This window comes from Struthio camelus, chromosome 22 (genome assembly GCF_040807025.1).
Source record: "Struthio camelus isolate bStrCam1 chromosome 22, bStrCam1.hap1, whole genome shotgun sequence".
Classification (NCBI taxonomy): domain Eukaryota; kingdom Metazoa; phylum Chordata; class Aves; order Struthioniformes; family Struthionidae; genus Struthio; species Struthio camelus.
Window position 1 is genome coordinate 550,622 of NC_090963.1, and position 27,686 is coordinate 578,307.

The 27,686-nt window shown below is 53.1% G+C and overlaps 1 protein-coding gene across 3 annotated transcripts in view; it reads right to left on the reverse strand.

The window, feature by feature from the left end:
• ZBTB16 (zinc finger and BTB domain containing 16) overlaps positions 1-27,686 on the reverse strand; it is a 105,952-nt gene that overhangs the window by 16,301 nt on the left and 61,965 nt on the right. For all 3 annotated transcript variants that reach the window (XM_068916789.1, XM_068916788.1, XM_068916787.1), the window contains exon 4: positions 25,291-25,377. In XM_068916789.1, the coding sequence (XP_068772890.1) occupies positions 25,291-25,377 (87 nt within the window). The remainder of the gene's footprint in view (positions 1-25,290; positions 25,378-27,686) is intronic.

The window sequence follows — 27,686 nt, forward strand, 5'->3', positions numbered from 1 at the left end:
CAATTAAATTGGAATTAGTGCTCAGAATGAGATACAGCAAATTCATACTAAAAAGGGATCTGACTTTGAGACATTTGACTTCAAGTTTTTCCCCACCGCGTGCGTGCGTGTGCGCGTGGGCGGGCGGGCGGGCGCCAGAGCCGCTCTCCGGGCGGTGGAGGACCGGGCCGCCCGACGGCCCCCAGCCGCGCGGCAGCACCGTGGCTCGGGGAGCGAAACGGGACCGCCAGCCCCGCCGGAGGCCAGCGGGAGCCCCCGACGGCCTGGGACCACGCGAAGGGACAGCCCTGCCGAGGGAGCCAGCCCTGCCTTTGGGGCAGGGCAGCGAGCGAGAGGAGCTCCGGCGCTGCCGGCGAGGCGAGGACGGCCGACGCACGCCGGCTGGGCGAGCGCCGCCCGCCCGCTGACCGGCGAGGCTCGCAGGAGCCCCGGAGCAGCCTGTGCTGCTTCGTCAAATGTTAATCCTTACACTTCTCATTACCCTTCCCTCCACAGTCCTGATCGAGTGTAAGAGCCGGAGGGCAGGACGTGTGTTTGCCTTCTCTGCTGCTTCACCTCGAGGCATGGTGATGCCCCTCCTCGCCTTCAGGCTGAGAAAACCCAGGTCATCCCACCCCACTAAGTCTTCCAAGCACTAGGAGACATTGAATGAGCGGGGTGCGGAAAGCCTCCAAAAGCCAGAGAGGTTGCACTGTACCCTGCATCTTGCAGACCCATTTCAGCCTACACAAGGGCAGGTTTTCCTCCCCTAGCACCTCGCGGGGTGCAAGGAAGGGCTTGCTTATCCCGTTTATTCTGGATCTGCTCTGAGAGCCACTGCTCTGGCTGTTCATCGAGGTGAGGTATCTCCCAGCCAAGCTGGAGACCGGGTCCGCACACCTCCCACAGCCCCTCGTCACGGAGCACAGTTACTGCCTGTCACATCCACTGCAAACTTCCAGCCACGTGACTCATCTGCGGCAGGAGCGGCTCTCCCTGTCCTGGAGGGAGGCACTGACGTGCACAGTGACTCGCCTCAGGTCATGGAGCAGCTCCACGGACAGATCACTCATCTTCACTATTCCTCCACGCTGCTTCCTGCACACAAGGTGAACCTTTTCCTGCCACTCTAATAACGTACACAGGAGGAGACCAATTTTAATTGTGAGCTACGTAACTAAAAAATGCATACACGTGCATACGCACATGCACCTGGCCAGGGCCTCCAGCAAGACTTGGCCTTCGTTCAACCTTTTTATCTAATTAAATCTCTTGAACAACATACATTCAAAAGAGATACGCTAAACTTATTGTCATCATAGTCAAGACGGAGTTCGAATGCTCCCAAAAATCCTTGCAACGCAAAAGAGAGAGTCCAAGAGCTGGCTGTTGCAAGATTAGGTCTCAGAGAGGTCCGAAATTTTTTGGCCAGCATGTCAAGCGCTCCTTAGCAGCCACCATCTCTGGGACAAGCCTTCTCCTCCTGGCAGCTGGAGCTCATGGCTTCAGTGCCCAAGCCCAGGAGTGACTCTGGGCCCTGCCCCAACCTTTATTTTGGTTTCCTAAATATGTCAAGTGAGTTCGGTGGATGAAGCAGAGGTATAAATTGCTAAAGGTCTCTGCTTGTTCTTGGCAGCGTTGCGGTGCCCCTGCCTGGGGCTTGGTGCCGCCCCCCTCCCCAGAAAGGCGCTTAAGTAGGGATTGAGAACTATCAGAGTCCCTGGGACCTAAGCCTGTACCCGCAGCCCGGGGTGCAGCACCGCACTTGGTGTAATACTTTCACCTCTCACGACAGCGGCGGCAGGGACCGCACGCAGGGCACCAAGCACACTGACGGGGTCCTTTGGCTTGAGCTGCTGCCTGAGAGGCATCTCCTGCCAGGACAGCAGTCCAGGAGGAGGACAGACCGCTGCAGGAAACGCAGCAGCCCCAGGCCCAACATGCAGCTCGGCCCCGGCCGCACGCGCTTCCCCGTGGAGCTCGTGCCGAGGCTCCGGCTCGGCAGCAGCCTCCGCCCAGCGCACAGAGACGGCGTTTCGCCCCGACCTGCCGTGGATCTGCACTGCTAAGTGTAAGAAGATTAACCTACTTTCGGTATCTGGTTTTGTGATCGTTAGGAAAACAGAAACGGCATTTTGGTGGGCAGCAGCAAGGTAAACCATGCAGACTGAGCGAAAGTGAACTATGATAACAGTGTTTTCCCGAAAGCCGTTTTGCACACACAGACCTCTATATAATGCATGTATTTGCACACGAGTATGTAGCTATTTTCTAAAAGCATCATCCAAGAGCTCAGCAGACCCATGCTTTTACGATGGCCCCTCTCCTGTCACTCGGGCAATGCTTCTCCCTGAAACAAAGGCCCTATTGAGGGGCGAGTGCTGCTGCCTGCTCACCCGGCAGCCGGGCTGGCAGGCGACAAGCATATTCTGCACTAGGGATGCTGCATCTGAAGCACCTTCCAAGGGCTGAGCGTGGCAGCAGCGGTCCGAGCCGCGGCAGACGGGCCGGGCGGCTGCAGGCAGGGTGGGAGCGGCACACGGAGAGCTGCCAGCGGAGCGGGAGCAGAAAACCCACCGGGGCTAGCAGGGGGCCGGGAGCCAGGAGGTGGCCAAGGCTGACCCGCTCGCCACTGCTGCCCTGCTGGGGCGGCCTCGGCACGTCCCCTTGTCCTTCTGCCTCGGCAAAACAAACAACGTTCATCCCGCGAAAGGCAGCTGAGAGCGGAGAGGACGGGGCCGGACTGCAGCGGCACGAACGCGCTGGGGCGCCGCCGCGCTGGCCGCCGAGCCCCGGCCCACCAGCGGGAGCACGGCCCGGGGCTCCCAGGCACGCGGCCGGGCCGTAGGGAGAACGCCCCTTCCCTCACAAACGTCCAGGCAGCCTGCCAGCGAGCAGAGGCGCCTGCAAGGAAATACAGCCCCCCCACCCGACCGCCGGCATGCGTAAGGGGAGAGAGGGGGGAAAAACACAGGACGAACAAATGACACAGGCTCGTTTTGCGCCGGAATCACCAAATCAGCCCACTTTCAGAGGCTGCCTCTAGACTCTGCAACTGAGCTTTCATGCTAATTAACATCTTTATAGACGGCAAATTCTCTCAAGGGGGTATTTGTTTGATTATTATTATTTACTCAGAGATACCACAGCTTTCTTCCCAAGTTTAACTGACTGCAGAAAATTAATTCTTAAGCAGCAGCAGCAGCAGCACAAGCTGCCTGCTGCACCGCCGCTCGTTCTCCCGGCCGGGCGCGCCGGGGCTGCAGGCGCGCGGGGAGGAGAGCTGGCCGCAGCTGGCGGCACGAGCTCGCTTCCGCCACCAGGAGCGGCCCCTGCGCACGCTGCCTTTTCTCTCTTTCCTTTCGACCTGCACCCGCTCATCGCACCCAGAAGAGCTCACGTCCCTCACAGCAGACCCCCTTGCAGGGCCGTCGAACGTGCAAGCGCAGGCGGCTACCGAGAAAGCCCCCAGGGGCTCGGCCCTGCGGCGGCGCGCGGAGCGGGGCGAGCGAAAACCTGCACGGCGCGTTTGCCGGGAGCTTCCGAGCGCCCGCGCCGGGCGGCCACCTTCCAACGGCCCTCTGCTCTCGCACGGGCGGCAGGGAAGCGGCGCGGGCGGTAACGCCCCGCGGCGGAGGTGCCGGGGCAGGGCGCGGAAGCGGGGAGCGCCGCCGACCCGCGGAGGGGCGGCGCGCGGGGCAGCGCCTCCGCCGGGCAGCGCGGCCTCGGCGCCCCGAGCGGCCGCCCGCCCGCCCGGGCCGGGCCCTCGCTGCCGTCGCTAGCGGCTCGCCGGCGAGCGGTTGAGCAAACATGCCTGGACTGGAAGTTTGCTTATGCCCGAGGTGATTTATTCCGAGGGCCATCTGGACGCGGGGAACAATGCGGTCCCATATCTGAATGACCCGGCACATTAGTCACAGCCTCCTCGCTCGACCTCTCCGTCCCTAATCTTCACACTTTCTCTCATTCTCTTTGAGCGAGGCAAAATGACCGGATCCGCTTCTCACCTCTCCTGCGGCCGGCGCGGTTCACAGGCCCGGCGAGACAAAAGGCCCCGCGCCGCGCGGCGTGTCGGGGCCGCGCTCGGCAGCGACAGCCCGCATAAAAATGATGCATGTGGCCTCCGGCCCCCCGCGCGCCCGGCAAGGGCGCCTTCGCGCCGCCCGGCCCGGCCCCGCGCGCACGAGCCCCGGCGCAGCGCCCGGCGGTCCCTCCTGCCAGGCGCTGCTGCGCGGGCTGGCAGCCGGCAGCCGCCGCGCAAGGCCCTCTCCCTCCCCGCTGCCGCCCTTCGCCGCCATCCCTTTACTCCTTTATTGCACTTCCCGGCGACTGCTCCGGGAAGAATTATTACGAGGGAGCGCAAGCCGGGAGAAAAATCAAGTGACTATTAGCGGCGGTGGCTTTATTGCAACAGGCACAGAACTCATTCATTTCATGTTTTGCAGAATATAAAAGCACTGAAACATTTTAATTTTAAATTCTTATCATTGAATTTACTGCTTTTCTCTCGCAATGATTTGTGTTGCTTTTTAATTTTTACAGTCTCTACAGAAGCCAGATGCTACCGCCTCGGGCCAAAATAATAAAAACCTACTGCAGTCATGAGTTACCGAACAAAAAAGAAACGCACAGTTGACAGAAGTTAATATCTCAATTTAACAGTGCTGCTTTGCTAATGATCCTTTGATATGTGTTTATTTAGAAAGGTCTGATCTTGACCTTGAAAGCAAACTAAACCACAAAGTCTTTATAAGAAGAGAGAAAGACTTTATTTATAGAATGGCTTTATGTCAATCACGGCAGCAGCTGGACTCGAGGTGAAAAATCGCCAAGAAGGGAGCGGGTTCATATGTACCTCTCGGATTAACACCTTATTTAGATATCTGGGGGGAGAGCATGAATTTCAGCCGGAGACAGGACACGCGACCGCAGCGAGCTCGCGGCCTCCAGGCGACGCCGCAAAACCTTTGCGCGCGAGCCGCAAGGCGCCTGCCCAGCGAAGGATGGCGTGGGGCGCTGTGCGGCGCCGGCACCGCCGCCCCGGCCGTGGCGCCTGCCCTGCGCCCGCCCCGCGCCCGCCCCGCGCCCGCCGCTTCCGCGCGTTGCGGAGGAGACGCCACGCTTTCGGGAAAGCCGATCAGGCGCACTGCGTTACAGCTCCGGGGCCACGGAGCGACCGAGGCGGGCGGGCTATTCTACGACACCAACGCCTTTCGTCGTCCGCCGCGGGCGCGCGCAGCTCCCGCGCAGGGCTCCCCGCGGCTCCGGGAGAAGCCAGAGCCACCCAACAGGCGCAGGCCGGAAGAAGCCTCCTTCCGCGGCAAAGCCGTCCAGGGCGCAGCTCCTGCGCGCGAGCACCTCAGGGCGCGGGGCGCCCGAACCTCGCGCCGCCGGCCGGCCTGCCGTGCCTGCCGCCGGCCCGGGAGGCGCTCCCTTCTCGTTTGGCGCTCGCTAACCCTCTCTGTCCGCGGCGGGAGGCAGGCAAGAGCTGCCTCAGGGCGGCGGGCGCGCGCTCTCGCCGGCTCTGTCCCAGCGCGGCAGCCGCCAGGGCCCTCCGGCGGCTGCGGGCGCCCGTGGCAATCCCCGACGAGGGGACCCGCGTGCCGCCCCCGCCGCCGGCCCCGCCAGCGCGAGCCCCGGGCGAGGCTCCGACGCCCCCGGGGAAGGCAGGTCTCACGCGCCCTCCGCCCACACGGCAGGGACAGGTTTGCCTCCTGAAGACACCGACAATCGCACAAACCTTCTGTTTTGAAATGAAAATAAGATTAACTTTTTATAGGCCAATTACGTTTTACTGCATCCCCACCACGCGCTGGGGAGACAGGAGCGTTTGCTACACCCCGAACGCCGTGCGAGCCTGGAAACGTCAGCGGGCTATGGAGATGCCACGTTTAACGTGCTCCGCACATTCAAATCCACTTTCAACTTCTTTCTTTCTAGGTCAAACAGTTTTTTGGCTACATTTAAAAACCCCAGGTCCTGTCTGATGAAACGGGAGGCATTCCTCCCTCCTCCTGCTCCTTCTTGCTCCTGACTTCCTACTCCGGGAGGCTAGCAAAAGTCTTAGTCCTCAAAGTTGTTATCAAGTAAATATCACAAGCGTTCAGAAGGCCAAAAATTTAGCATATCAGAGGGGACGACCTTCACTTTTCAGCCCTGGGAGTACTCATTAGGTATTTCGGTACCAATTAGCTTACAGTCGCCGAGAGAACTGTAACAGCGGAACTATAACCTGCTCCGCAGAGCCTGCGTTGGACGCACGGCCCGGCGGCCTTTACATCCTTCTGCTGCGAAACAACGCCAACCCGAGCCTGAGGCGGGTACAGAAGACCTCTGTGCAGAGACCTGAAGGCTGCTGTAGAGTCCATCTGGCCGGGCAGCTGAACAGGGAAAGCTTAGTGATATCGCACAGCCACAAATGGGGCTAACTATAGACACACGAGGGAGACAGCAATGCTATTTCAACCCTAAAACAGGTGTGGAAGGTTGCAAGCTTCACGGCGGGCTTAAGCCAGAAGCAACTTTGCCTCCGAAGGGAAAGGCAAGTCCTTGCTGGTGTCCCTCGGGCGGCACGAGCCGCCCGCTCGGCAGCCAGCCCGCCTCATCCGGTCCCGGCGCGCAAAGCCACCTCGTGTGCACACATAGCCTAAATATTAGTGCCTTTGTTCACCTCTATTTCCTGGCAAAAGAGGCCTCGTTCGCCCAAAAAGGCATTAATGTCGTTGGCGTGCTGGTACGTCGGCAGAGCACCTCCTCGCCGCGCGGCTCCCAAGGCCTCCGTGCCTGCTGCTCTCCTCTGAAAGGCGGGCAGCGAGCTAGCTCCCCGCGCGCTCGCGCTCGCGCGCCCAGCTCTGCCCAGCAGCAGCTTCGCGCGCTGCCCAGCCAGGAAGCAATTCTTCCGCTTCCCAAGCGCAAACGCTTTCCCCTAGTCAACCAAAAGCAAATTGCTACGGCGTTTTTTGCCACCGCCTCACAAGCGAAGCTGTCATCCGCTTACTTACTCGTTGTCACCATTAAGGCTTCCCACATTTCTTCTTCCCAATAGGAATTTCAAATGAAACCAGCTGAAAAAATAATTTTTTGTTTTCTGTCGAAAATGTAACATGTTTTTCTCATTGCTTTTGTAATGATACTCACAGTAATTTGCTAGAAACCGCATGGAGGTCTCCATTTTTAAACAAAGAGCCTCAATGAGGAGATGAAATCCACAGCAGCGTTTCTGTTCAGTCAAAAGCCCCTCCTCCCCTTTTCTTTTTGGCCAAAGAGTCTCTATTATTAGCACTGGCAAACTGAAAGCGGTATTTTCAGAAACCTGGCCTGCTGACTTTTTCCCTCCCGTTTCCTCTGGACACTCATCCAAGTCCATTTGTATCCCCTCTCTCTGCACGGTTTTGGGACACCTCCCTAGTTAACGTTAGCAGCAGGCTGCACACGGCGGTCGGTGTCTCGTCGGAAGCCGCGCGGAGCGGGGACGCGGCCGCCGTCCGTGGCCCGCCGCAGCCGCGCGCCCGCGTCCCAGCGCCCTTGCTTTGGCCCTTTCTGGGAGAAGGTGTTGTCGCATTTCCTGCAGGGCAAAAAGCCCTCGGGGAGTCCTGGGTTGCCAACCAGCACGCAAAACTCTCCTTTGGCGGGGACCCCGCGCCAGAGCACACTGGTGGCATCGGCAGCGCTTGCAGACAAAAAGTACGGATCCACAAAGTCCGCTTAGTATTCCTGAAGCTCCATTGTCCAAAACCCCACCAAGACTCAAAACGGCGCTCAGCAAAATCTTGGAGACACTAAATAGTAACGGAAAGAAACATGTCCCCCACAATTTTTTTTTTTTTTTTTAAAGTAGAGAGACAAGAATCGCAGGACACAAAAGTAACTGTTAAGGTAAGTTAAACCTTGTCAAGATGAACTTTCCTGCTACTTTTAATTAAAAGTTCTTTAGAATTAAAAAGGACACTATTCAGAAAAGACTGAAAAAAAAATTCATTGACACCAGCCCGCCCCCCTCCCCTTTTTCCCAAGGAAAAGAAAAAGCTGTTTTTGTGTGTCTGCTCACCCAGCCCTCACTGTACAAAAGGAAGCGGATTTGCAGCAAGACACATGAGATGACCCTTTGACCCCAAACTGCTGAAAAGTCCTCAATGGCATAAATACCAGATAATCAATCACATACCAGGAGGGCCGGTCCCCCTGCCCTTACCCCAGTGGCCGAGTTTATGAGAGATGCACTGTAAATGGACACCAGCTTTTTACGGGAGGCCCCTTTCGGCATTCCTCGACGAAGCTGGAATATTTTACTCGGGCCGGGAGACCCCTGACATCTATTTTACGGCTTTCGCGGCTATTCTCCGCGGCCGGGGCCGGCTCTGTGGGCACCCGCGCGGAAGGCCCCGGGCACCCACGGCCAGGCGCTCGCCCGCAGCCCGGGCGCTCCCGGACCCGGCGCACCGGACAGCGCAGCTCAAGCGGCCCAAGAGCCCCTCTACCCTGCTGCAGCGGCGGGCAAAGCGCAACGCCCAGCCCCAAACGAGACGCAGCGGCGCTCGGCTGCTCTCTGCGCCAGGCTAGCGCCCTGCCATGACGGCGCCCGTCCGGAGCCGCGCGGCCAGCGTGCGGGCGGACGCGTGCACAAACGAAGGGGAAACCCGCCTGCCCGCCCGCCCGATGCACCGAGACCCCCAGAAGTTGCGAGTGCTTGGGGCGGTTCTGCTTGTTTTTCGAAACCGTAGGCAAGTTCCAACACCAACTGTACAAAGCTGCCGTCTCTTATCTGGGCTCTGACAGCCATCTCCAACCCAAACAGAGAAGAGGACTGCTAAATCGCTGAATGTTCCTAAGGCAACAATAGATTTTAAAGCTTTGAAGGAAAAAAAAAAAATTGCTGAGATACTGAACTAGTTCAGTTAAATGGGGAACCACTTGGCAACTAAATTTGATAATGCTTTTGTTTGCGGGTCAGAGGTTAAATATGTTCACACTAATCCCCTTCATCTAGAGTTAAAGGACAAGAAAGATTTTTCTGTAGCTTAGCAAGAGGGCTTTTCTCATCGCAGTTTAAATAGTATTTGCACAGGAAAATTAAACGTAGAACATCGGCCGTTCATTTTAAATACAAACGCATAGCGCTTCTACGCTTTTATTTGTTTGTTTATTTTTAGGTAAATATGTCGCAGCATGTGAACCCCAACGCCACTGCAGTCCCTGACAATTTGATCTTTAGAATATAAAGTCACTTTGAAGTTCACTGAATTTGTGTTTTTGTTTAATTTAAAGGTTAAAAAAAAAAAGTGATTTGAAAGCCAGAGAGATTCCCAGTTCTAGGAATGTGTGTTCGGACTCAGATTTCAAGCACTGTCACAGAACATTACTGTCACACAAAGAGGCTCTGTGTTGCACATCCAAGAACTGAACAACTTAAAAACCCACAAAAGCCAAGACTTTTCAGTTAAAGGAGCAAACGCTAACCTTAGCTCACCCTGATGGGCGCGCGGCATTCGCTCTGCGATAACCCCCTGCACGCGGAGGCCCGCGGCGCCCCGCTCCCGCAGCGCACCGGGCGCGGGAGCCCGGGAGCAGGGCTCAATGCCCACGGGGGACGCGCACCAAGCGCGGGGACAGCGAAGCGCTGCGCCCCTTGGCGGGACGCGGCGGGGAAGCCCTCTGCACGCTTAACGCGCCCTTGCCCGCGCAGCTTCGCTCTGCCCCGCGTGCCGCAGGACGACGCGGCGCCGCAACCGCAGGCAGCGCTCGTACGTGGCAGAGGGCAGCGCCAGCCGGGCGCCCGACCCGTGCCAAATCGTGATGGACCCAGCAGAGCCGCTCACGGAGCCCTCTGAGCGGGCACAGCCTGCCTGCTAGCAGGAAAATCATGAAGGCTGCTGCAGAAGTTAATTTGCCATGCTTAATACATCAAGTTACACACTTTTCCCTAAATCAGGCCTGTTGCATTCAGTGCCAGAGTCAGGCTCTAGAAGGAACGGGAACGCGTTACTGCAACAAGGACAAGTTATTGCTAAAATTTTTCACCAGTTGGAGCGTGCAGTGGAAACCCCACGTTCAAGTCAGGTAACAGCAGCCTGCCACAGTCACGAGGCGCAAAAGGGATTTATCTGGATTAGAGCAAGCGTGTCCCAAACCAACTATTTCTTTTTTTGATATACTTTCTGATGTCCTTCCCAAAGCTAAAAATGCACAACACACCTTTTGGGGATGAGTCTTGAACACCAAAGAGCTCGCTCTTCAACCCTGATCAAACTCTCACTCTGGGCCTGAGCCTCTCAGCCCGAGGACTGACTTCAACCCGCAGGAGAAAAACAAAGCCCGAGACCTTAATAACGGGGAACACGGACAAAAGTTTTGCTAAGACACTGCTGGTGGGTGAGGTGCATCACCAGAGTGCTTTTACGTACTCAAATTAATCTCATCGAGGCACAGAGCTATAGGCAGGCAGAAACACTGCTATCTAATAGACAGTGGCAAGCTTCAGACGCTCATGCTGGGATTTTTGCATTTGTCAATGTCTACATCAGGTTCTATTTAGCTCTAATTACACACGTTTGTGTATGCAGCCAATTAAAATCCAGCAGACCTTTTAAGAGATCTGGGGTATCTTCAAGGTATCTGAATTTCTCCATCTCCTCAAAACAGTACATCTGTCTAAAAACGTGCTGTCCTTGAGCCTGGCAAATGGATCTCAGTGAATCATCTCTCAGGACTATGTTGGATCTCACCAGCTCTGTGCACTCAACGGTTGACATGTTAAGCAGGGTGGCGATAATAGCAGATAGTGCAACTCCCAAGCAAGCTATTAATCTGCTCCTACAAACTCCATGGCAGGGCACATCTCCTTCCAGACAAGAGGACTGTGCCCACAGTTACTCCGGGAAGACAAGCAACAGTCCAGAACAGAGCTGAACTGAGCACATCCCCATAGGAACACAGCAATCAAGGGAAAAACAAACTTTTCTAATTCTTCATGTGCATACAAACACTAATTCTGGAGCGCTGAAGACCTGAAAGGAAGCCCAGGCCCAAACAGCCCTCTGTTAAACTGTTCTGCTATAAACACACAGACAACTTTTGGCTCTGCAGGATCAAACACAACACACGCTTAAAACTTTTATCTGAGTTTTTGCTGGCTGGGACACTCGGGGAGACGCGAGGCTTGTTCACATGACAAGAATGCCGGGCGTTTGATTTCTGACAGACCGCCAAAACACACAGCAAAACAATTCCGCTGGAAATTGTACGGTTCAGATTATGGAAGGAACCTTTGGAGAGACACTGGCTGCAGGACGCTCTGTCCCCAGCCGGCCAGTGGCACGCTTTCAAGGACGTGAGGAAGGTCGTGGCACGGCGAGCCACGCTCGCGCTGCTCCTCTCAAAGACCGCTTGTGACACTGTGGGGCCAGAAGTTAAACTCAGGCTCCCGACTCCATTTTTGGGCAGTCTAATAAATGGCCTGATTTCAAATGTGCTAGAGAGTCGGTGTCCTAATTGGGACGCGCGCTCCCCACAAGGCTTCGGGGAAGAGGGTGAACCACCAAATAAGAACAGGCCACTGTCCTGAACGCCTAAATATGGATTAAGGCTCTCGCGCTTGCAAAGCTTACCCCAGAGGCATGAAAAAACAGCTATCCGTTTGCAACGCCATCCCCGCCGAGGCTCGGCAGCGCCTACGAGCATCCCCGCCGCTGCACAAAGTGCATCGAAGTGCCGGGCTCCCGAAGTTGCAGCTCAGTCACGGGGCTAGAAAACGTCCTGAAAAGAACCGCCGCTCCATGCTCGTTTTTATCTTTAAAGGCTGCCCGTTTGTTAAACTGTCATCGTGAATTACGCTCCTAAATTAAGAAGGCTTCCGATGGGAAGTTTAGCTGTCACAGTCATTGTTTTTATAGAAATAAATGTCCGCAAAAACCGCTTCCCTTTGAAGATGTCAGCTTCCATATAAAGAGCACTCAGGCTATGCAGAACAGAAGTACAGGAGCGGGGGTAGTCTTTAGTTAAACAACCTTGCTTATACTTCTCTTGACTTACGCTGTTTTCAGCCCTCTTTTGCAAATAAGCCTTGGACAACAGTGCTCTCGTCGCCTGCCTACACGAAGCCCGTGTCGGGAGCCGCTGCGCTCGGCAGGATGATAACAAGGTGGCAATTCAATACAACGTTCATCCTCCTGGAGGAGGAGTTCATACGGAAAGGAAAAGGGGTGAGCTTGGTGTCTCTCTCGCTCTTGCTTTTGCAAAGGGACACGATTTATTCTTAAATCACAATTTGCAAGACAAAACTCAAGACTAGCGCTGCGGGGAGCTGCCCGCTCCATAAGAAGCGAACCTTCGGACTATGCCAACCGGCAGCTTCCCAAACTGCTGTCGGCAGGTCAGCCAGGTCTGCGGTGCGTTCCCCAGGCACTCGCGGTAGGACTGCTCCCTGCTTTCAGCTGCTAAACCGCTTGCTAAAACAAGCTCGGTGGTTATTAAGATATCAGCTCGTCATGATCTGATTAAGATGGATGTTTTGCCTCCCTATACTCGTCCAGCTGCCATTTTTAGCTTGGACTGCGTTTTGAAAGGAAGCTGCTCTCTTTATTTAAAAACTTGGTGGAAGAGTTTTTATTTTGGAAGTGTTCTGATCGCTCCCCTTTAAAGCCCTCTGCTTCATCCTTTCTTGGGTCACCTTTCTTGTTGCCTTCTCCACAGCTGGATGTTTGAGGTAATGAGTCCCTCTCCCTGCAGAGCATCTACAGCTAAGCACATACCATGTTCTCCAAGGTGCTTATGATTATACTTGCAGAGCGTGCTGCATGAAAGAGGCCTTGCCGGAACTGGGCAAAGCCGGCTCCGACTGGACGCCTGAACCCAAAAGCGTACTCTCCAAAGAGATGATGTGGCTGTGACTTCCCACGTGCTACTGGAGCGTTGGAGACCTCTCGGTGCAGTGTGCGGCAATGGCTCGATGTGACGAGCGAGGCCCTGGACACGAGGGCTCGGTCACTGAGCGCCCTGCTGTGTCTCAGAGCCCCGCGCCTGGCTGCGTCCCGAACCACTGGTGATGGAAACCAGCTCTGCTCCGGGGAGCTTCTGCGCTGGACCGCACTGCAGCGGCACCATGGATGGCCTGATTACACCAGGCCTGACGCTTGGCTCTGACGTTTTCACCATATCACAAATAACATCAGTTTGGTGCTGAATTTCCATGGTCTGATACGGACATCAGCGGAAAGACACTCAGGACCTGACACCGAGTATCGTCTGTAGGACACAATGCTCCTTGAGACAACGCTTCTCTAAAGCAACTTGGTTATTCCATGTCAGCAAGGAAATAGCTTGTCGAAGGCTGATCAATAAGTTAAACAAAAGTGGGGCTGTGCACTGGAAAACTGCTTGACTGCATGCGCGCGCAATCCCCAGAACCAGCTTTTCGTTTGGTAGAAAACACGTCAGACGCTGGATGTTCAGCTGATCCTGTCAGCTCATCAAAAAAACTGTAATGCGAGTTTTCGGTGCATATTTTGAAGGAGGAAAGGTGGAAATAGGTGTCAAGGTGGAAACACACACATATGCAGAGGGGGCACAAATATCTACTCAGTCACAGCCGCATATTTATTGTCTGCTTATCCAAAAGCCATAAAGGCATCTTCACAACTGCCATTTCTCATTTTCAGAGGTGCCTGAGTTGTTGAAACAACAAACCCCAGGAGGTGTCTCTTTTAGCAGCTCCCCCTGTGCCAAATTCAACTTTTTTTTTTACACTCAGTAAACAATTCCTGTTTGATCTCTTGGGCGCCGTGGGTATTTAAAGACGCCAGGAACAACGCCTTCTGCACCCTCTGCATGCAATGGCTAAAATTTCGGGAAACAGTGCAGCATTTCACTGGAAATCAGACCTATTTCATAAGCTCAGATTTTGCAGTTCACTTTCACCCCCAGCTTAGAAAATCGAACATCAGTTTTTTCCATTCTAGCTCACAATGTCGCACTCCTGCCTTCTATGTTAAAAAAAAAAAAAAGCATTCCTGCACCCGCATCAAAACACATAAGCCTCGAGCCTGCAAACACTAGTCACAGCCACGGGCACAAGCATTACCGGAATCGGGACTGTGGCGTGCTGAAAGATCGGAACAAGCGGTATTTCCAAACCCAAGCGTTCAAAAATCACACCTACTTCCAAAAGAAAAATCACGAGCATTTAATGAAAAGTTGTGAACAACTCTGGAGTTGATGTTTTTTTCGAAAACGAATTTTGCATTTCGTTTTTGTTTTCCAGCTTTTGCTATGTGCTTCTCTCAGATGCGTTCATGGGACTCCAGGTCTGTAAAGCACCGTGAGACCAGCCAAAAATGTTGCAACATTTGGCAATCATTTCTTAAACATTCTTCTCTGGCATAAAAGAAGCTGTGGAACAAAAAGTTTGCTACGTTGTGGAAAAATCCACAATTTGTGTATTCTCTAATTTAGCCACTCAGCCTCTACTCCACCCTCTCCCATTATACTTGTTGTTCACATTGCAAAGACCTGGCAGAGACGCATGGAGTGAGAGAATCCATGCCCGTTACCTGAGGACGCTTCCAGCAGGGCGGGAGCGCAAGGCGGGCCGCGAAGCGCCGCAGCGGTCATCGGTGACGCACCAGGGTCTTCTCTGGGGGGCGGCCCAACAGCCCAGCGCTGGCTCAGCTCTTGCTTTCTCCGTGTTGAAATCCGGGGCATCGGCAGAGGCCGTCCGCACAGCGGGGTGATGCTAGGGTCCTGCAGGGACTTGCATCCTCGGCAACCGCCCGCCCAGGGTTTGCTCTGAAAGTCATTTGTGCTGACAGGCTCCAAGGAGCATTTCTGTGCGAGTAAACCAGGGCTTTCCTTAAAGAAGAGTTATATTGGGAGCACGGTTAGGGAAAGGGGCTGAAACGTTTACATTCTGTCAGTGGGTAAAGCTGGCTCTTTATCAACACCCTGCTGAAAGCCACGGCTGGTGGATAACCGTGTCGGCATTTTCCTCCACGGGGTCTTGGTTGCGCCCCGCAGCTCCAGGCTCCCGCACGCTGAGACCCAGGGCCCCGGCGCAGGCTCGGCCTCCGTGCCGCCTGGCGTCCCCTCGCAGCACGCCCTGGGGACGTGCGGCACAGCAGCGCCTTCCACGCTTCTCCTGGCCTGGGACGAGGTGCAGCAGGAAGGGCAGAGCTTCACCACGCTGCAGTGGGGCACAGCAGAATTGGAAGGACGAGCACGGGTACGTTTAGCTGTCGGCACGTTTTCCCTGGCGACGGCTGCACGCACCTTGGGCGCAGCAGAGCAGGCAGATCTAAGCGGGGGAAGAAACCAGCCTGGTGGTCCAAGACTCTCGCGTTCAGGGAAGTTTTCTCTTCTTAATGAAAAACCAAAGTGTTTATTGTTCCCTTGTCTGTATTTGCATCTGAAATTGGAGCCATTACAGGGCAGACAAGCCAACGCTTCACTCAGCTAGGCAACGCACACTGGAGCCTGCAACTGCAATTTTAAATTTAACTGTTTTGTTTGTTTTTTAATAGTCAACAAGAGTCTAACAACGATTGAAAGGCTGAACTGGGAAAGTCCAGTTCTAAACAGATCGGTCCACGCACGGAAGAAACAGAAACGATGCGCAGGCTCACGTCGGAAGCCCTGCTCCTGGAGCAGCCTTGTGACACAACCTGGCCACAGTGACTTTCACCAGCCATCAGGAGAAGCATCTCTGCTGCAGCCTATGCAGCTGCACCATCCTAAGGGGAACCCGGAGAAGAGCCTGAAAGCCCAGTTCTGGTTTTGCCTAACGAATGCCTGGCTATTTTCTCTATTTACACTCAACCCCACACCTGCTATGCCTTTTCCTCTTCCATTTTGGGTCATGTAACTGAAATGAACATGGGAGAGAGAATTACCTTTAAACACGCTTAATACTACAGTACATTATCCCTATCTATGGAGAAAAATGCTATCTGATAGGATTTCTCCCATAAGCTTAATCAAGCTGCTCTCTTAAAACTCTCAGGAGTACCGTGAAACAGTAATAGAAAGTCATAGGCAGTCTGGGAAGATTTTATATTTGTTTTGTTCAGGAAACGAGCAGACTGTTTGCAGGCAGGCGCGCTGATAGGTATCGTTTTAAACATGCAGCGGCGTCTATCTGCAGTTATTCCACCACTGGGTCAACTGGTACTGAAAGTGTGGAAGACGGGCCCAAAACTTTGAAGCAAACCTCTACTCCGTGTCTCAAGTAGAAACGTGATTTTTCATTCGGGTTTTCTGGTTCTGGCTGGGCCACGGGACTGAGGGATGTTGATGGAAATTACTCCCTCTGGGCTCCGTGAGCTTTTGATCAAGCCTTCGATGAGAAAGCACTGAGAGGCGGCAAGACATGCAGCTCCTGGCTCCACCTGGCCTGCCTCTGGAGCAGGGAAATTTCAGAGGGTTTTGGAAGGATGGCGAGTGCTAGCCCATGGCCAAGGAAACCTCGGCGTGAACAAACGCGCGAAGACCAGCCTCCCCGCCCGGCCCAGGGGATCAGCAGGAGGTTCCAAAGTGCGTTCAGATCTCCAGGTGCCCGGCTGGACCTCCTGAAGTTTTGTGCTTCCCTCCTTACCGCCACGCGTGCTTTACACATTCTCCCAAAGTACTCAGAAAAACCTGCTGCAAAACAGCATTTGAGATGGAACATCTGTGCAGCCAAAGACACTTTCCAGGGTTTGAAAACAAGCTACCGAAGGCCCCTACGCGAACGCACTGAGTAACTTCAGCAGAGATGTCCGACAGACCCTGCTCATCCTGCTGACAGAAGAACCAGAAGATAACTGATAACGTGCTACATAACAGCCAGAGTAAATCTCCCTGCACAAAATGCACTGATAGCAGAGTTTATTTGGACACATGTTAAGAGGAACACCTGCACAGAGAAGCGTAGGGTCCCCTTTGCCCCAACACCTTTTTTGTTTGGTTAAGCAGCAGCCTATTATTTAAAAAGGATTAAGCTGTTCAGATTTTGAATTTGCCTCGCCCTTTGTTTGGAGGGCGCCCGCTTGCCGTGGCCTCCGTCCCCGCAGCGCTCCCCTGGATCTCTGCCAAACCTACCAGCCCGGACGCGGGGCTCCCCTCCGCTTCCCAACCGAGCGCCGCGCTCGCCACGGCTGGTCGTGCTGTGCTTAGTACGAGGCCAAGGCGGCACTAAAGAACGGCGTTATTTTGCCCTGCTCCATAATTAATGCTTGATGCCAACAAACTTGCACGTTGCACTTACTGAAAAACCTTAACCTCTCGTACTGGGAAAAATAACCTTCTGCGTGCAAATAAAAACATTAATTTTTCTAGGCTAGCACCGTTTTGAGGCAGAGAAGGTGAAGCAAGAGAAAGGAGATGAGATGAATACGTAATCAACAGGATCAGTGTAGATTTGCCAAGAACGCACAAAGACGGTGGCTGACACTGGGAAAACGGAGCCTCGCTCGGTCCTGCCCTCCGCCTGCGACAGGGCCCCACTGCCCAGCTCGGTCCCTGCACACCTGAAACCTGGAAACCCGAAAGAGCAACGTGGTTTCCGGGATGCTCTTCCACAGATAACCGCCACATGCTCAGTGCGGCATGGACTAAAAAACACAACAACAAAAACAAACCCGACTCACTTCAGGCACCTCCGTGAGGATTTAGAGCAGCAGCAGCAGCAGCTTTGGAAAAAAAGAAATAACGAGGAAATGAAACCGACAGCCAAGTCCCGACGCGCGCTGGGGAGCTGGGCTGACTTTCGGGCCGGCCCCCAGCGACGCTTTGCGCCGGACGACGCGCAGCGCGGCGGGCCTTCGGCCCCGGCAGCTCGAGCGGCGCCCCGGAGCGGAAGGCAGGGCCGCTGCCGAGCTCTCCTCTGCCCACAGCCTTCCTCTCGCGCGCAGGGCTTTTTTTTTTTTCCCTTTGTACCTCTGCTTACCGCACTACTGTTTTGAATCTCTAAAATAATGTGACAAGTTAATGATGGCACAATTATCTAAATGTTTAACAGACATGTTATCTAAGTGAATCGGATTGAGATTCCATCCCGCTGACAATAAACATCAATGGGAGAGCAGAAAGTGATAGGCAAATTATCGCAAACCCTGCAATTTCAATGCTATTAAATTTGGAGGAATAACAGCCCTGAGGCCTGTAAACTCCGAATAAAATAGACCCTTGTGTTTGTCCAACTATTAAATCAAAATGCTACCAACATCCCAGGAAAAAAAAAGGAGATTTATAGCTTTTCAATTTTCAGTTACACATTGGTGTTATTAACTCCTTTCTGCTCGCCGCGCCCCAGCGCTGGTATTGCCACGGAGGCAGCTCTGCTGGGTAGGAGAAGGGGGAGCGACAGGAGGCAGCAGCCCCAAAATCAGGCTTCTGCAGACAGAAGGTGAGTTTACAACCGACACGGAAATCCTTGAGCAGGGGCAGAGTACGGCCTTCCGTTCCTGGAGCTGCCGGCAATTACTGGCGCGTTCGGAAAAGCCTGGCTCAAGCAGGCAGATTGGTTCAGCGAAGCGCAGCGCTCCCAGAAACGGCCAAGTGATTTCGGAGCGCGAGGCTGGTTCTCCAAAGAAACCCAAGTCGCAACCTGCTAAGAAGTTACTCTCGCAAGGGAAACGAGGGCGTTGAACCCTCCGGCCCTCTGGAAAAATTTCACTCCCGAGTGAGAGACTTTGAGAAGCTCAAGGAGCCCGAAGGGGGCCCAGAGACCGGGCAGCACCAAGACAGCTGACGAGCGGGTGAAAGGGGTCGCCTGCACTGGCCCCGTCTCGTCCCCTTGTGAATGAGGAAGCACTGGCTGGGGAGGGGGCCTGCGGAAAGGCTCCCCCGGCAAGGAGACGCCCCGGCGCTGGGGGGAAGCGGCCGCGCAAGCCAGCGGGACGCCGCGGCCCGCCCGCCGAGGGGCAGAGCGGCACGACCGCGGCCGAGGAGGATGGCGGTCGCCGGGGCGCGGAGCCGACTTCCCCGGCAGAAGAAGGCAAGGTCAGGGAAGGCGCGGCGCGGCGCATGGGGGACACGGCGCGGCGAGAGCGGGACGGCCCGGGAAGCAGCAGGCCTGCACGACCTTCGTTAACACGGCGTTGCCAGGAGAGCCGCGACGGGCACGACCCGCGGCCGACGCTCCCGGGGAGCGGCGGGGTCCCCCGTCAGCAGGCACCGCTCCCCGCTCGGCGCTAACGCGGCAAGGCCTTCGCTCAGGACTGTAACAGCTCCTTCCCGAGGGCTTCCGAGGCGGGGAGCCGCGGCGGCCCGCCAGCGCCGCGGCAGACCAGCACCTTGCTGAGGCGTCCCCTGCCAGGGACGGAGCAGGAGCGCACTGACCCCACAAATCAAAAAGGCAACTACATGCCGGGAGGGAGGCGAGGCCATCTGCGAAGAAAATAAATGCTATATTAGGCATCAAACATGCCCGTGTAGTAACGCTGCGAAATTAGGTCAGGAGTAAATCTCTGCTAGCGTACTGACTGTGCAAACACCAGCACATGACACCGGCTCCCAGGCGCGTATGACGTTACACAGCGTTTCTCTATCTGCAGCTTTTGCATGTTACATGCTTTGGCAAACTGCAGGAAATTCTATACAAATCACCTCTGGTATTTATAGACGCGCACGGCTCGCACACGCTCGGCTCAGCGGCCAGCCCGCAGCCAGCCAGCGTGAACGCCAGCACCAGGCGTTACCAGCAGGCCACGAGCGGAAGCATGGTTGCTTGGCGGTAGGTGGGTTTTTTCCTGAACCCGTTTCATTTTTTCTTTAAATTTTAGGAGAACAGTAAGGAATTTTCCACACTCTCCCGCCGGCACGGCACTGAGCTTACACTGCTATGAAGACGAGCCAGAACAGTTGCTGCTTTTCCTATTGCTGTAGGCTCGAGGCCAAGGAAAGTGAACACCCAGAAAGAACCTCGCAGTCCCGAGTCAGCTGGGCTACATGCAACACAGCCGTCCCCATGTTCACAGGCAGAAGCCACTTTTTTCTTTCTCTTCCCCCCCCCCTTTTACCTTGCATCTGAAATAAGGGTTTAACTTTTCTATCTAATATTAGAGTCGGCCACTGTTTGACAGCGATCCGCACACGACAAGTTTACGCCAAGCTGGGTTAATATTTTGCGTCGTCTTTCAGGGAAGCAGTGAGATGATGAAAAAACGTCAGACAAGCGGGGGGTTCCTGCAGCCCAACTGCTCACCCCAGAAATGGCTCCATATTTGGGAAAGAAACCAAGAGATTCCTTTCTCTGATCCATCCATTGCAGCGATATCTCTCGAGCTTTAGGTGATCTAGAAAAAGAGCTGGTATTTTCAGTTTTCGGGAGGCCTGCACCAAATAAGCCCTCTTTACACTGCTAATTTTTTGAGCTCCTCCCCGCAGAATTTCTAAACCATGCTTGAAATCCTCTACCAGAGAATCTACCAGAAAGGGATAAATCTTTTTTCTGGAAAGTCTGAAGGCCTTTCACAAAGTTTGCCAAACAACCTGCTGCTGGTAAGGACAAAAGGAGGACGCCCAAAAATCTTTTCTGGGAGATGTTATTTGGAAAATGAGATAATTATAGCAACTATATTAAAGGAATGTTTTTTTATGCCGCAGGCAGCACTATTTGAGAGCTACCCAACAACAGGAAGCTATTAATTTCAGTGAGCGTGGGTTCCTTTGGCCACAAAGCCCATTTCTGATGTGTAACTGAGACGCGTCTGTTTACAGCGCGAGGAGGTGATGATAAACCTGTTTAACTCGGGTCATTGTGTTCCACCATGCTAAGTTTGCATGTCACCATTTGAGCTCTGGCATGAACACAGTTCTCTTTGGCAGCCTCTGCCCCGTTCCAGCCCAAGGTTTTAAACCAAGTAGACTTTAATCTCCTCCGAATTTTCAAGGTCATTAGTGAAACCTAGTAGCTGCTCTGTTTTACCTGTTTAGATGCGGTCGTCATTAAAGACCTGCCTGAGAGGGTGCATTCCTGAAGTTCTGCCTGCTTGGGCAGAGGTTGCAAAGCCCTGGTTAGCGGAAGGTGCTGGGCAGCCACGGGCTCCCACGCACTTCACTGAGAGCGCGCGAAGCTCCACGGCTCCGGAAGAAATAACGAGACCAGGAACTAGCTGCTCTTCGATGGTTCACTAGTGCTTGGCTAATTCAAAAGTATCTGTGTTAAAGGCAGCTTTTCAGCTCTGCAACTGCCCACCTTCCTGATAAATCCTTGCTGCTCCCAGGCTAGCTCAGCGCAGGGGAAGAGGCCGCAGCCTTGGAAGGCTCTTCCCCTCATTCCCGGTCCTTCATCTCCACAAAGTTGAGCAGACTAAGAACATACATAGACCCGCAGAAAGCATGACAAAGTCCCTGCCGGTACCTACAAAACTTCTCTCCCGGTAGCAGGGACCGTTTCTGTAACATAAACATAGGAATTGCCATCAAAGGCATGGCATGTTTAATCCAGCCTATTTAATCCATCATTCTGCAGCAGGCAGCGGGCAAACCCTTGCTCCCCAAAGGAAGGTGCAGGCTATTCAACCGGCGTTGCTCACTACCTCTCTTGCCACCACCCGGCCGTATCAGCAGTTTCAGGCAGTTGGGAGATTGCCTAAATACTCCATTCCAGAAAGCTTTCAGGGTGCTACAGTACTTGAAACCTGAAAGTCTATCTGGTTTAACTGAACGTTGTCTGCGTTTTGGGGAGATCATCTTAATACATCGCTAACAATTCTGGAGGTCAGCCAAATTCCAAGCCCACCAAGCTCTTCTAGAGTCATCCACCTCGGATGGCGCGCTTAGACTGTGACATTCAGAGAGGCTCACACAAACGTGTGGCATGGGATACACGTCAAAGTGGGTCCCTTTTGCTTTGCTGGCTTGCCCCTTCCAAGTCTTTTTCTCCTTCTTAACCTACAGTATATATGGTAGTTACAAAGATTATGATTTGTAAAGTCCAACCCCCATTAATATGACTCTGAGTAAGGAGGGCAAATACTTTAAAATTTATTAACTGCTGCTTGGCCAGCAAAGTTTCCAGATCAGATGACGTGGTGAACCTATTCCTGTCCAGTGATGCAGCAATTTGTATTACGGATCGGTCATTAAAACCTCTGGCATAAAACCGGTCATGTTTCCCATGCCAAGATAGTGTTCATGCATCAAATTTCAACCTCCGAGTACAGATTCAGCCATTAATGGTATTTACCTTTTTTTTCAGCATTAAAAGACTAGCTTGTACTAATTTAAACTGTTCCTAATATAATAAAGAAAGGAGTGGGCTCTTTCCTCCTCTCCATTTGTTCAGGAACTGTTCGAAGACTCTGAAGTTAAGTGGCATACAGACTCTGCCTGAAACTGCCGGGATGGCAATTCCTCGACCCTCTGCAACGAATCCACGCTAGAAAATGCGGCATTTGCAATATCTGTTTTCACCATACACAAAACAAAGAGGTCCTGGAGCTTACCAATGACCGCACCTACACCAAAGAACTTAAAAGTGTGATGCAAAGAAATGTGGCAAACTGTTGACAGAACTTTGGAACTTTGGAACTGACCAGTATTTTGCTCACGGAGCAGTCAAATTAGCTTGCATTTTGGAAACAACATTTCCTACGTGCATATTTTTGCACTACGCAATAATTGCAATAGAGCTTTAGGGGGTTGGCACCATGTGTCTAGGTTTTACTGGGAGAACAGATCAGGCTACCTCACGCTTACAAATCACAGAAGTTAAGATAATGCTGCAATATAAACCTTCCTGTTTATTAGTCTGGTGCATCACACAATGGTTTGCAAAAGTGACTCACTACGCATAGATGGGTCTTTATTTGCCTGAACATTGTGTGCTCGCTAGAGTCACTGCAGGCTCAACTTCTGATTGTGAGAAAGCAGATGGGGTTCTGCTCTTCAATATACAGATTTGCTGGAGCCAGCAGTACCGCATGTTAAAAACAGGCAATTTATTAACACGAAATCCAAGCCCACAGACAGAATAGGAGAGTTTGGAAAAACACCGAGAGGAAGCTCAGCGTGCCCGGCAGTGAGTCCTCCGGGCCCCCGAGCAGGCAGGCAGGGCCCAAGGAAGTGACCAGCTGAAGCACCAGGGCAGAGGCAGGCCAGGCCCCGCCAGGGGAACCGCTCCAATCACGTTTTTCAAGCTGCACGAACACACAGCAGAACCACCTCAGCCAGGGTTGTTTTGTGCAAATCAGTCATGTGTGCCAAAAAAGGGATGCAGAGACCTCTCTCCAGGAGGGCTGCATACAGACGGCCCTCCCTCCAGGTGCGCGCCCGAGGTCCAGCCTTCCCCAAAGGCCAGCTCTCCACCCCGCAGGGCCCATTCTCAGGTGAGACATCAGGCAACACCTTTTCCTAAAACCTGAAGAGACAAGGCTGTGTACCCATTCGCGCTGCACAGCCCAGCAGATACTTGAATCAATGGATAATCCTCACGGCAACAATACAAAACCTCCACTCTAGGCACAGGGCAATGCAATTATCCATATAAATGCTCTGAAAATGGGAACAACGCTATCAAAGTAGGTAGGGATTGTCAAATGATTTATAACTCACCGCTCTTGCGCTCCTGAGCCCCAAAACTCTTCTGACGATGTTATTTATCCGGCAGAAACCTTCCCCTAAAATCTTAAAAGGTGGCTAAGTACTATGATAATGCTCGAATTTGGCAAGCGCTTGATGAGTATTATACCTGAATTTTAGATCTGTATTTACAACTTCAGACCTTTCACCAGAAGAACAACAAACCAATCATTTAGAAGGCGGCAAGGAAATTAAAAAGACGTGCAAACTTCTGGTTTCAACAAGTTGAACAAAGCAGACTGGTGCCCAGCAGATTGGGGAAACATGATCAAGTGATACCTACTGCATGGATGCTGCCCACTGCAATTACTTCAGACCCTCTGGTCTACGGTCTGGTGCAAGGGCAGTCATAGTCCCTGGCCAAGTCCTCAACGCCCTGCACGCCTCTCAGCTAGCTTTCTGCTAGAGCAGAAGCAAATATGGAAAGCACCAGTGTAGTCTGGCTTCTCTGGGTCTCCCCAGCGGGCAGCGAGCTGAGACATGAGCGAGTGGAGAACCAGCTGTTCTACTGGAAGCTCGGTAGCACCATGGTTGCGGCTAGTGCACACGAGCTATCCGTATCCCAGGGATCCACTCAGCACGACCACAGACTTGTAAAAACTGAACTGCCAATAACGTCTGCATTGATTCCTCCGCATCCCGTCCAGGTTTTTGGCATATAAGGCTCAGAAAACACGGATAACCAACCATCTCAACAGTTCAGAAGACACTCGCTGTAATCACAGAGACGGGCTGCGATACTCCTTTCACCAGCATCACCCAGAAAGCCATTTGGGAAGGCTTTTCTTGTAAACTCCGCAAACACATTTAAGCACATGAATAAAAACGTTGCGAAGTAAGAGTTGGGGCGGGACGGGACCAATCTACCTTAATCAAATTAATTGTAAGACAGAAACGGACCTGGTTGGCCAGAAGCAGGACCTGCAAAGGGTTAATCTTTCGGCTTGGCAGAAACTTGCACAGGAAGTCTAAATATTTAACTTAGGTCTGAATTTTGTTTGATAATGAGGCACTTAGCGGTAGTTTTGTTTCCCAAAAAGTTTAAAAAATAGAGCAGGTGACAAAGCAACAGCCCCAAGCCATCTAGCAACCTAGGAGAGCAAGGCTTTTGGGGAGAGCTGCCCAGCCTGGGGCGCCCCAGCCGACGTGCACCGATTCCTGCGGCACCGTGGCCTCACCTAGCCCCCTCGGGAACAACCGAGGTTTGCTAATGCAGGCCTCCCCCGACAGCGCTGTTTCACACAATCTTTTTTCAATCTAATTTGGAGCCTCCTTGAAACCAAGGCCTCAGCGCTCTCCTTCAGCACGAACTGAACGGACCAGGCCAAAGAGGGAGAGTTAAGTTAAGGGCTTTCTCCCTTCTCTGCCATCGGCACCAAGAAAAGCTCTTGTGATTACAATTTACTTTTTAACTCGTTGCAGATCGAGCTCTGAGTTTGGGCTTGGAAAGCTGACGCCCTCCAGAAGCAGCTCTGCACGGGGTCGGAAGAAAAAGGATAAATAAAGGGCGGCTCGAGCAAGGAGGTCTCGCTGGGCTTGGGTTCTGCTGTCTTCCTAGGGAGCGCGGTGCTGGGATGCAGCATTGATGCCTCCCTAATCAGACGTAAGGGCTAATCCAAGGGAGAGGTCAGGGGAGCCTCTCTGGCTCCAGGAAGGATTCCTGGAAAGCCTAGCCTCCCCGGGCCGGTGTCACCGTACACACCGCTTCCTTCTCCGCTTGTTTGTTTGGAGAATGAGAGAGAGGAAAAAAAGTCAACATACCAGTATGCGTCTGCCTGTGTGTCTCCAGGGCATCTTCTTTTGAAAACTGCGCACCACACTGATCGCAGACAAACGCTTTGGCACCCGCTAGAAAGACAAAGAGGAAAAAAGTACGTTATTAAGACAGCGTGCACAATGGATGGCTTCAGATGAACCGAGCTGGGAAAACCGCTGCAGCAAAAGATAGTGCCAAGTTGGCCATTTAATCTACGAGCCCCCTCACTGTCGCTGAAGCTACTGCAATGCTGGTGACCAAACCCGTACCGGGGAAGGGCAAGAGCACAGGCCGCTCTGAAGCGGCTTCTACTGGGGTAAGAGCACAGCAGAGCCTCCCAAGCCCTGCAGTCGTCAACGTGGATACGGCCTGTTGCAAGCCGAAGCAGACCGCAGTAAGTCAGTAGCAAACGTCCAAAATCAAAATAGTCTTCTAATCAGCATCTGGTAAGAGGGTTTATCCACTCCTGAAGAGAAAGTACAATTCTCCACGGAGCAAGCAGCATGAGAGCGATAGGAAAAAGAGCCTCCTCTAGAAATACACGTACTTTTAAAGTCAGTCACTTCATAAAATGGGGAACCTGTTCAGTAAAAGGACTAAATGTTTTATAACCCATGCACAGCCACAAGAAGTAGCCACCCTACTTAATCCCGCTGTTGTATTAGTTCAAAATAATGGTGTAACACAGAGCTGTGCTATCGACGTTGCACTGCTCCTTCATTGTAAAGAGTTGCTCGCCAACAAGAAATTAAATATTTGTTTTTAAAAAATCATTAAACATCAATGAGTTTCATTAGAGTTGTAACTGATCTCATTTTAATTGCTTTCCTGCCCCTTCCAATTGTAGCAGTTGTTACCGGTATCTGAAGGCGAGAGAAGAGAGAAGGCAGTACCATCTGATAAGAAACGCGGCAGAAACAACACAATTTAGTGAAAAGCACAGATACTTCTGCGACTCTAATAGAGAGGTGTGGTGGTTGGGGGAATTCTTAGAAAATCACTATCAACACGTGCTGCGTGTAGTGGGTCAGAGGCTCTAGCTACAACGAGAAAAAAAACAGGATGTCTAACAGCAGATAAGTAACTTCCAGATAAAAATAGATTAACGATACACACGCTCTCCGAAGCATATGCTGCCAGGACAAAGCTGCGAACGCGTTTGCTAGGTTGTGAAGTTTGATTCGTCTGTTGCAAGGATCTAAGCACGGATTAGGAGACGACAGAGCAACCTTCACGATGGTTTGAAGGGAAAAACATTGAAAGCCACCGCACTTGTTCGTACCTTAGCTATAAAAGCTTCCCTCGCTACACTCACAAACGCTCCCGTCGCCCGGCCGCAGAACGCCCTGTGGCTTATTTCCAGGAATTCAAGTGCTGCTTCTCGGCCCTTTCCTATCCCCCTAACGCTCGGCCAGGAAACACTCCCCCCACACCTCTTCCCCGAGCGGAGGATTTGGAGCAAGGTGCGAACAAAAGGAGATACAGAAAGAGACAGGGGGCATCACGAGACCCATTAAAAAGAGAATTCCTTCGCCTTTAAATCGTCTTAGTAACGGCTGGCTCACAGGCAGAAATATTTGGCAGCAGTGAAATTAAAAGTGATAAATTTTCTCGCCAAGCTTTGATCGATAATAGAGGTCTCATCTGTTAATCAATAAGACAGTCTGCCTGTTTACTGTGCATATGTTGTTCTCTGCTGCCTTCAGTATGATGTCAAGTTTGCATTCAAAACAACTCGAGTGTGCATAAACCACATGGCTGTTCACAAAACCTAAATAAAAAAAAAAATGCATTGCAGTGACATCACGAAGCCAGGAACGCACTGAGGAGCCATCGGCGGGGACCCACTCCTTCCAGGCGCCTGCCAAGTGCAAGACGCGTATGTGTCTTGTGCGCGTGCAGATTATTTAAGAAGCCCCTGTACACAGGTGAGACCAGGTGACCGCACGGATGCGGGCAACCTGACCTCCAGGCAAACCCCCTCCACCTTCCTCGGAGAGGAAGGAGGCAGCAGCGCGGGCGACGCGCTGATGCCAGCCGCCCCCTCCCTCCACCACCAAAGCGCTGCTTTAATAATAAACACGGCTCTATTACCAGCATAATTAGAAAGGTCACTTCTATTTGGGCACCACTGCAGGCCGCCCTGCCGGAGCCTGCTCGGAGAATGTTTTGTTCCCGGATCAGTGACCCAAAAGGCCGGGCTGGCCCCCGCGGGCGCTGCAGCCCCGCGGCCGAGCGGGCTGCTTGCCGCGCATGCTACCGCATTCAAAACCCATTTAGGTTTACACGCAACGATAAAGCACAGCCTCCGTTCTACCCCAAGTGCTTACTAATTTGTGGTGCAGTGTGATTTTTTTTTCCTTTTATGTTTTTCGAGCAGGACGCGCTGAACGGGATGTGC